The sequence below is a fragment of the Zootoca vivipara genome, chromosome 7, assembly GCF_965207765.1.
Source record: "Zootoca vivipara chromosome 7, rZooViv2.hap1.1, whole genome shotgun sequence".
NCBI lineage: Eukaryota > Metazoa > Chordata > Lepidosauria > Squamata > Lacertidae > Zootoca > Zootoca vivipara.
In genome coordinates this window covers 26,488,078-26,498,917 of record NC_142590.1, presented here as the reverse complement: position 1 = coordinate 26,498,917, position 10,840 = coordinate 26,488,078, and the positions used below count along the sequence as shown (strand labels likewise).

General features: G+C 43.8%; 1 protein-coding gene across 1 annotated transcript; it reads right to left on the bottom strand.

Moving 5' to 3' along the window:
* Nucleotides 1-5,534: 5,534 nt before the first annotated feature.
* Nucleotides 5,535-9,862, bottom strand: C7H1orf52 (chromosome 7 C1orf52 homolog). Its single transcript, XM_035123972.3, has 3 exons — nt 9,565-9,862; nt 7,435-7,645; nt 5,535-6,108 (listed from the first exon to the last, which is right to left on the bottom strand). The coding sequence occupies exons 1-3, from the start codon at nt 9,853-9,855 to the stop codon at nt 6,029-6,031; spliced, it is 582 nt and encodes a 193-aa protein (XP_034979863.2). The 5' UTR covers nt 9,856-9,862; the 3' UTR covers nt 5,535-6,028.
* Between the last annotated feature and the right edge of the window lie 978 nt (nt 9,863-10,840).

Genomic DNA, 10,840 nt, shown 5'->3' with positions numbered 1-10,840 from the left:
ATCAAACTGAAGCAACTATTTGTCTGCGAGCTTCTGCTGTTGTTTCTGAAACTTCTAAAAACTGTATAGCAAATAGATAAGAGTGAGAAATCTCTACTTCCACAAAGAACTGAGAGGGTCAAAAAGACAACGTGTCCCAATTTAGTTTTAAATAATAAAACAGTACAGAATTAAGGGTACCGTACTTTTCCGTGTATAAAATCATGCTAAAAATTGGGGTTGTCTTATACATGGGTAGTGCACAAGGTGGACGTTGTGTGTGTTATTGGTTGCTGCGTCAATGGGTGGTGTTGATTGACTGACGCTGCGGCAATTGGGTGGGCGATTGGCAGCTTGTGCCGGTGAGGGGACAGACGAGAGGTGGATTTTGCGACGCGTGCTGGTGGGCATTTTTCGGCAATCCCCCCTAAAAAAAAGCTCAACAACCCTGGTCAATCCTCTGCAAAAAAAAGTGCCATCACCCCCCTCTTTTCTTAAATTTGAGTCCAAAATATACATCTGGCCGTGTTATACACAGAAAAGTACGGTATTTTTATTGCCTGAAGTAAAAAAGAGTCCCCTTGGAGGAACAGCAAGCTACCTCTGACTGTTAAATCCTTCACTCTTCCGGACAAATGAAGGGAAAGAATGCCCTGAGGTTGAACGAAAACTGCCACCGCAAGCAGGAGAGACTGGCAGATTTCCAGATACGGATGGACCACAGTTCATTTGCATAAAAATTAAGTCCCTTCCAGCTGTCCTCTTCTTCGGTGGTGCAGCTGCAGACTCAGCATGCAGCCGCCTTTGATGACCTCAACCAATGGCAATGGAGCTTTTCAAGGATTGGGAGCTGTGAACTCCCCCAACAAAAATCAAATCAGGGCACCATGTGAAGGAACTGCAGGGTCATATTTCTCAGATGCAGAAGCATGTGGGAGTCAAAGGAACCCCCTGTGGCTGTGCACTAGAGCACTGTTTGGGTGTGGACGCTTCCATGTTTGAACCTCTGCTCGCTTTGTGGCCTTGTCTCTCGGCCTAACTTACCCCTGAAGACCTTAAACTTGTCTGGGTGGCGCATTGGCAGCCAGTGCAGTTCTTTCAGCAGCTTCTGCAATCTCACTGCACCCTTCTGCACTGGCTGCAGCTTCCAGATCAGCCATAAGGAGAGTTGCAAGCAGTGTCCTGGGTGGAGGTAGCTGAGCAGTTCAGCCCTAGAAAACTCCCAGCATGCTCGCTGTCCACACACACCTGACTTCTGCAGGTTCTTAGGCTGCCCTGCATTGCTGTACCAGGGTAACATCCTAGATGCTGTGATGCACTGATGCCACATCGCAAGCCATGCCACTGTACCAGCCACTGCACCTGGTAACGTTCGGCTTGTGGATGAGGCCGGACCATCTCAGGAGGACAGTAACTTGTGAGACCCGGGTGGTAGGATGTAGTTGGGAGAACGTGACCAGAAAACCAAGGACCCAGCGTCAAAAACCAATTCTGCAGCCGGCGTCTGATGCAATGACAGTGGCAAAGTGACTAGTCATGTTTTAAAAAGGAAATAACATGTATAGGACACGGGGTATGGTTCAGCCCAAACCCCAACGTCCAGTAATCAAACCATGGTTATCATCAGATCGTCTCCTCTCTGCCATTTAATGAAATCAACAACATTGCTGACATTTTAACGGTTGCGTTTTCGTTGTGTTTACAAGCCGTCAAACAGCGAGAGAGGTGCAGAATAAAAATGCTCAGTCAATGAATGGCTTTATTTAGCCCTGGTTTGTTTAAATGAACCTCAGTACCTAAACCCCATATGACTCAAATAACCTGATACAATTAACTGGTAGTTTTATGGACTTTAAAAGGAAGCAGACTGGCTGAAATCTAAATCTAGTTCATGGTTCAGGAACACGCAGATTTATCTAACATTCCACAGTTGCTTCCAGGGACATCTGGTGGTGAGACATTTGCCCCAGGGTGTGTGTGAACTGCTTTGGTTAACCTTTGGCCTTTTAAGTCGCAACACAGAGGCAATTTCTCCTCACACACATTTCATCACATTAAGCAAAGCAATTTTACTCCAGGCTTTCCCAGGTGAGAGAACCAGAATGTGCCAACAAAACACGCACAGCTGAGGCACTGAAGAGGGGTGGTGCAGGAAATGCACCAAAGAACAAAATTTGGAGCAAATATTTTGAAACAGCATAACTACAACCCTGAATTTAAAGCTATCCACAAACAGAATGTATGTTTTCTATCCGGCATTTGCTCCACTTCAAATAGTTTGTGCAGGACAAATTGTCAATAATGATATTTTGTGTCTGCGCCTCTTCCTTTCCCCAGTGCTGGTTTTATGGGCATCCGGCTGTGCCCTGGCACTAAAGAGAAGATGTAAATAAGGAGTTCAGGTCTGAACCCCCAAAACACAATTTTCAACCTCCACAAGTAGCCATAACTTAAGGCTGACATGGCTATTTAAACATATTTATTGGGTGAAGAAATACAAACACAGCCGCTTGAGACACACAAAAGCCATTTCAAGCAACTGGCTAGAGCAAACAAAAAAAACCCGGAACGTTGCAAAGACCGTTAAGCAGAAACAAAAGCTCCAGGTCAGAGGGAGCACAGATTCAAGACAGCAGGTGTGCAACCTTCAACAAGGAGTTAGTTGAGTGGAAAGTTATTTTCCTCCCCTCAGTCTAAACAAATTCCTGCCCTATTAAAAGCACCGCTTCAAATGGAAAAACATCAATTTAGCACCTCCTAGCGGACTCTCAAGGAAATTCAGAATTAAAACTTTGTTTTCCTAGCCAAACTATTGATGATGATGATGATGATGATAACAACCACCCGCCCTTCATCCAAAGGTCCCAGAGCAGGTGATAGCAATTTAAAATGCAACATTAAAAAAAAACCCAGTTCAAAACAACTTAAAACTCATGAAAATAGGGTGGGTCCTCAAATACATACCTCTCAGGGCCAGGTAAGTGGTGCATCCCCAGCGTTTGTCAAAAACTGCAGAGTGAACTGCTTTTTGGCCTTTTTTTTTTTTTTTGGAAAGAGTTCCACAACTTAGGGGCTGCTTTTATTAGTCGCTTTTTTGCAGAAAGGTTTGCTTATTCAGTTCTTATATTTAATTGAGTGACTTGGTCTACAGCTTTCATCATTATAACTCAAAGTGGATGATGTGTCAACACACTACAATCCATACTGCAGTCAGAAATGCAACAGGGAACAAAGGCTGAGGCCTCTGCCTTCTGCCAAGTGCGACAAATGGCTTATTTAGCTCAGAAAGTTAAAGATAAGGTAAAGGAACACTGGACAGGGAGCCGGCGTTAGTCCACAGGTTTTTCCAGGTCAAGTGGCCAGCATGACTAAACTGCTTCTCGTGCAACAGGACACCATGACGAGTGCCAGAGCGCATGGAAACGCCATTTACCTTCCCACCGCAGTGGTACCTATTTTTCTACTTGCAATGGCATGCTTTTGAACTGCTAGGTTGGCAAGAGCTGGGACAAAGAGCGGAGGCAAACAGACTTGGTACACTCTGACCTGTGAATCTTTGCTGACGAAGAATCTGTGAATCTTTGCTGACATGGCCTTGTCCTGATTTTTACTGGAATTTGTTTTTATTTGCCTACTATACTGGGATTGATTCCTATTTGAACTCTTCATCACACAAATAAAACCTTGTGAAGATATATTTGAAATCCATTTTTCTTCTGGCCTGAGTTCTTGCAATTTACTGTTTTTTTCTGGACTTTACCAAGAACTCCAATTTCTACTGCAAGAGCTGGGACAAAGCAATGGGAGCTCACTCCGTCGCAGGGATTCAAACCACAAACCTTACAATCTGCAATCTCAAGAGGCTCAGTGGTTTAGACCACGGCACCCCCCTCGTCCCCATAGAATTGTCTACTACACAGAAGGGGAAAAGCTCTCCAGGGCTTCAGATAGAATTCTCTGTTGGTTGTACCTGGAGATGCTGAGGATTGAACCTGGGGCCTTTGGTAGGCAACTTTTGTCCAGAGCCTCCTTTTCGTGTCCGTGAGGGGAGAGACGTCTGCTTTCCAAGCTGATTGGTGATTCTCATTTGACGCCTGAAAGCACACAAGGTTCTGGGTTATTTACTACACTCATTGTTCTCCGAGAACACAAGACTGCTCCGGGAGAACATCTGTCACTTGCAAACATACTGAGCACAAGCAGTCAGCACTTTTTTGTGTAGGCGAAAGCTCCCAAGTTAGCTCTTAAAAGTAAGACCCACTTTTATCTATCCTTTTAGCCAGAGCATATGCTGCATGAATAAGCAGCACCTCTTAAGACAGGCAACCAATTAGCATTTCTTCTTACCAGATGGAGGAGCAATTGTGTGTTCAGCCTAACAAATGCTTGCTAGAAACTGCAACTCAAGTGAAGAATTTTAAAGTGTTAAAATGTCATAGGTACTAAGCAATAACCAAAAACAAAAAATTATTCAGAGCTTGCAGCCAAGTCTCTTGAAAAGACAAACTGAAGGAACGGTTTCCTGTCACTTTTTCTTCAAACCAAGGCCACGAGAGTAGAGCATGGGCAGAATTAGCTTTCTGTTGGATCTGGGCCATCCCCTTGTCAATCTCCTGATGTTGTATGACATCAGGAGATTTTTATTTCAATCCGAAGCAGGCACGTCTTGAATTAAAATGAACTCAAGTGCCAAATTGGAAAGCTGGTGACTTCAAGCCATGGCTGCCAAAGAAGAATAATCTTTCCTTTTGAATTCAGCTTCACCGTAGCTTTACCTGTTGCACACCTGAGATCAGGTGATGAGACAGGTAGGTGTGGCTTGGCCAAAACAGCTTCATGAGCCAAATGTGCCTATTGGCTCTTATGAGGCCTGCAAAGCCAGAGGTTCCACCACTGTACTACAAAGTTTTATTTTTGATTCACTTTATCTTCTTGTTAAAAAAATCCTTCAAAATCTGAATGACTGAGAGAGAACACAAATCTAAAATCAAAAGGGTCATTACTTTTTTAATGGTTCCTACACTACTCAGGATAAAGTGTAACTATTGTCTGATTCATATAATCTGCCTCACTTTCCTTGCTGTTCTCAGAAAATATACAGGCATGTTATAAAAAAATTTTTGTTGTTGCTGCTGCCGCAGAGATACTTGATAGCTCTCAAAAGCTTGCAACACCATTTTAGGCAACTAGTTGGTTAAATTCAAAGAAAGCAAGGCAGGGCTAGACTTACAATTAGGAAGAGTGAGGCAACAGAGTTTCAGATAGCAAATGTCAGATATTTTGGAACACTGCTGTGTGTTTGTCAAACATTCTGCTGTTTTCTTGCTTGTAGAGAAAGTCCTTTCTGAGTCTAAGAAAGAAAAGTCAAATGGCACATCTATGGTGGTAAAAACGAAAAATGGCAATAAAAGTACAACTCACCAGGGGGCGGGGGCATATTAAAAACACATACAAAGCTTTGTGTGACTCAACACAGATATTCCTGATTTATAGGAAATTATGGAGTTTTTTTATTATGCACATTTTAGTCAGTTTTGGAGTAAGGATACCAGATACACTTCCAAACATATAGTTTTATTTCAGTGACCTATTTACATATTTTACATACATTTCAAAATAGTATCACTATCATCACCACAATACACTGTTGAAAACTTCACCCCTTTAAAATGTCATTTCTTGATTTTAGAAACAAATATCTTCTACCCCAATGGTAGGTCAGTAAACAATTCTCACATTTTTTTCAGTTTCATGAATGAACAGAACACTCTGAAATTCCATAGCCTGCACAAATATTTACAATATACTAAAAGGTTGTGTTTTAATTAAAAGGGTTCTAATTGAAACATTGTGGGTTTACAGACATGACAGCTAAAACAATACCAATCAATGCATTCTGTAATTTCCTGTATAATAACAGAGTCCATAAATGTGCTGTATGGTTGGAAATGCTCCCCCCCCCCATGGTCCAGTGGTGAAATCAAGGTTCAGCAGATGTTCTACATGTTCAAGAACAACATTTTCAGCAGTCAAACTTTTGTTCAATTCATCACTGCTTCTTTTTCCTCATCTGCTCCTCAGGGTCTAGCTTGCGTTTCTTAAATGAAGCGGGTTCATCTTTTTCATCATCTTCAAATAAAAAAGTATTTATAAATTGCAAATATATGCATAAGCTGGAGGTTTTTAAAGCCTCATTTACAAAAGCTTGGCTTCAATTCATCTGGTATAATGTGTCCAGTTCTCGGCAACACACTTTGGAAGGATATAGAATGGTTCAGAAGGTGGCAACAAAAATGATCAGAGGTATAGAAAAAAGTCCTATAAGGAAAGGCTGCATGAAGGAATTGGATATTTTTAAGCTGGGGGAAATTGAGGAGGGACTTGATATTCCTTGAAGTGTGTGTTTTCTGATTTAGCAGACTGCAGGATTACATCCAATGGGTTTAACTTACAGGAAAGTATATAGCTGAACATCAAGTGGGAATTAATGGTAAGAGCAGTTCAACAATTTTTTTTAAAACAAAGTGTTCGGTACAGGGAGGATTGTGCTGGCACATCTCTGTGTCCAGTAACAGTCTGTAATTTAGTAGTTTCTACTTTTGAGCATCGCCCAGTAAGCATGGGGTAGAATGGAGGTACATTTTTAAATGTTAAACATTCTAGTCAAAGCTTAGGAATAGCAGTCAAACAAAAAGCAAACACTGAAACAAGGGCCCAAAAGAAATCTAAAATAGCAAGTTAAAACATTTATTAGAAGCAGCAATATCCTCCAGTGATTTATGCAACGAAAAACTCAGTATCAGAATATTCAGAGATTGTCCTGAAGAAGAAACTACTTAAAATACCTCAGAACATGACACACACCTTCATTATCAAAACAGAAAGTCCTGAGCATCAGTAAAAGCCAACAGACAAAAGTGGCTTTGAATGTTAGGGAAGTGAAGGAGGAAGAGGAGAAATAGATATTATAGTCTGAAAATACACAAAGATACAGCCTTGCTGATGCTAAGCAAGTCTGGATCTGCTGTCTTGTGGCTACCTGGGATCCACATGTATGCCATCTTGGATTCCATTATAATAGAAGAAAAGTTGGACATAAACATAATGAAAATGAATGTCTTGCACTCCCCCACCCTGTTTTTTCCTGCACTACTCAATCCCCATCTTGAGGGGAAGATGCAAAGATTCTGTTATAGGTAAGCATGCAAAAACAGGAAGTGCCTTGTACTTCCTGTGCCCCCACATTCCACGACAAACAATCCAAACTACTTTCAGGTGTAAAATTATAACAGGAAAACTATGCTACTTTTACTTTTACATCACATAAAAAGCCACGGGATGTACTGCTGGCTAAAAGTATGCCTGAATTAAAAACTATACTACACAAATTGGCACTGATGTAAGTCTCTAACGGGAGAGGGATTTAAATCAAATTATTTATATACAAAGGGTTACCTGATTCTACATGCTCTTGCTCCTCTTCTGCTGGTAAGAAGTTAACTTTGTTTGGATTCCTTGGAGCATCATCACCATTATCTTCATACATATTGGACCATTTGATTGCCATATCGAGCTCAGGAGGTGGCAGTGGCTTTGTTTCTTTGACACTATAAGTTTCAGGGGGCGGCACAGCATGTGTTGTCCATGCCTTGAACTCCTTTGGAGGCTGTTTGGGGAAACACATTGGATTAAAATACTGCGCTGTCAGAAGACCAAGTGCAGGGACTATGTATCGTGTAATACATTTTAAAGGCATATTTAAAGGCACAAGCTGTTTTGCTCTCATATCTGAAAATATACCCAACATCTAATGAATGAGCAGTATCAGTGATGAATGAATAAAGCAGCAACATAGTATCATCAATGCCACAGCCATTTAGAAATCAAAATGGTTTAAGCAAATAAGCCAAGCCACTCATTACAAGGATAAACAGAGGAGGAATACAACAAGTAACCCTGATCTATGAGAAAGACTCCATCTTCATCCCAAATAGGATAAATAAGTTCCATATTTTGGATACAAACAAGAAAGCAAACCCCATTGACCAAGGAGTTCCGTATTTTTAATGCACAGTCACCCTTTCTAGACTTTAAAGCAGCCTCTGGCTCTAGGGAAGGATTGGGGACCTAAAGTTCTCCAGATTTTCTTCTTTTGATCAACTCCAACCAGCTTCAGACACCGTGGCTAATGGTCAGGGATGATGGGAGCTGGAGTCCAATGTATCTGGAGGACCACAAAATCCCCATCCCTTCCCCTAGAAGGATGGAAAGACCAACACAGGATTTTCATTAAAAAAAATTAACATCTAACATATTTAACACTGAGAAGTTGTAAAGAGACAAGTGCTGCTGGGGCAATTGTTATTGCCATAAGCTGGACCTTCAATGACAGTCGTCTCTGTTCCCAGACGAATAGTCAATACCAGAATATCTAGCTCTATGGTTCTGCCCACAGGGGGGGGGGGTAATTTGATTTTAAAGGGGGGCAATTTGAGAATGAGTTAAACCAAGTTAATGGCCTTTTAGGCTTCCTCCACATGAATAGTTCACTTTTTGAATAATAAGAATTAAATGCCACAGGATTTCAGAGATGCTTAGGTGGGGCATGGCCAAAAAAAGGTTGGGAACCACTGATCTACTGTAGATACTATTTTTATGGGTAGCCATCAATTATGCATAGCCATTGATTATAATGTCATTAACATCACACTACAACTTTTCAGCATTCCATATGCACCTGAAACTCAGGATAACATATATCCGAAGAAGCAAACCAACACTTAAGATAGACAGATGTGTGTGTGTACATGTATGTGTATATGTGTGATATGTGTGTGTGTATGCTTCTAGGTAAGGGACGCGGGTGGCACTGTGGGTTAAAACACTGAGCCTAGGGCTTGCCGATCAGAAGGTCGGCGGTTTGAATCCCCGCGAGGGAGTGAGCTCCAGTTGCTCGGTCCCAGCTCCTGCCAACCTAGCAGTTTGAAAGCACCTGAAAGTACAAGTAGATAAATAGGTACCGCTACAGCAGGAAGGTAAACGGTGTTTCCGTGTGCTGCTCTGGTTCGCCAGAAGCGGCTGTCATGCTGGCCACATGACCTGGAAGCTATACGATGCTTCCCTTGGCCAATAACGCGAGATGAGCGCCACAACCCCAGAGTTGGTCACAACTGGACCTAATGGTCAAGGGTCCCTTTACCCTCTCCAGCCAAGGGCTCTAAACCAACCTTTTTAGGCCACAAGCCACCCCAATAAAATAAATTTAGGACACAAGAAACACAAGTATAGACTGCCAGGGGCACACACAGCTGAAAAACCTACACGCCCTGGCAGCGATGCACACATAGGAGCCAACTCCTAGGGGTCAAAGTCCCTTCAGCCACCCCAATGAAATATGTGACACCCCCCATAAAAACCCATTTTATTCACCCCTGGGTGCACACCGTGTGTGTCCCTCCCGTATACAACTCCGCCCTTTAGGAATATATCATGTTAGGTCTTCCCAGCGTGCTCCTCCCCTCGTCGCGCGAGGAGAGCGACCCACCACCCCTCCCCTCCCCAGCCCCCCGCTTCTTCCCCACCCACCTCCTCGGGAGCTCGCAGGACCCGGCTCTCCCAGTCGATCTCCTTGTGCAGCGGATTATAGAGGAAGGACGGCCGGTGGACGCTGCGGAACAGCTCGTCGGGCCCGGGCAAGCGCGGCCTGTCCTCGGGGCTGCCCCTCGGCAGAAGAGGCGGCCCTTTGGCCTCCCCGCCGCGGCCCGAGCCGGGCCCTTCGTCGCCTTCCGAGTCCGAGCCTGCGTTGTCCGAGCTGTCGTCGCTGGCCCCATAAGCGGCGAAAAAGCCCAGCGGGTCTTTCCCTTCCGCAGCTGCCATGGCGGGGGACCGGTGCAGCAGAAACACCCGCCCGCGGAAACGGAGGCGCGAGGAGAGGGAGGTTCCGGGGAAGGGAAAAACACACACACCACCCCCCGCCCTCTCAGGCCTGGGGAAGGAAAGAGAAGATACGGCCGAACTCAGGCTGCCACCTCCGCTGGGAGAGAGATCGCCTCTTCTCTTTTCTTAGCCGCGCGCTAAGCACGAGCCCACGTGAGCTCAGGCATGGCTTCAGTCCTGCAGCCTGCTGCTGCCCAATTTGGGGGAAATATATACAGTATATATATATCCAGTGTTAACAGATAACTTGTGTTGTGGTCGATGGGGGCTCTCACGCCCAAGTGAACGGGATTGCAGACCCTCCAAGTGTCCCTATTTTCCAGGGGCGTCCCTGATTTAGAGCTGTCCCGGTTTCTGATTTGTTCCACTTTTCCTTAGGATGTCCGTAGCTTGGAGAAATGTTGGAGGGGATGGATAATAGGACCTCCCTATTGCTGTTGGAGGGGATGCAGTTTATGCGACCCCCAAGCAGTCTGAAGGCAATCCTGTATAGGGAAGTTTGTTTGTTTTTAATATTTAATGTTTTATTATGGTTTTTTATATGTTGGAAGCTGTCCAGAGTAGCTGGGGCAACCTAGTAAGATGTGTGGGGCATAAATAGTAAAATTATCATTATGGAATGGGACACTCCTATTTTCATCGGAGAAATGTTGGAGGGTATGGGATTGTCGTCTTAGGGCGTCACATCCACACATTAAAAAAAGCACATGGGCCCCGCTCCCCCAAATTCTGGGAACTTTAGTTTGTTAAAGGCGCTAGGAATTGTTGCTGAGTGTGGAGTAAAATAGAGTTCCCAGGATTCTTTAAATGCCTCCTTTATGGGCTGATGTTAATGTGTTGAATTATTCAAAGTAGTTCTACTGGGCAGTGAAGTTGAGGATGGAAGAGCAGAGAAAAAAGCAGGTTGCTTTGCCTGTGACTGCTA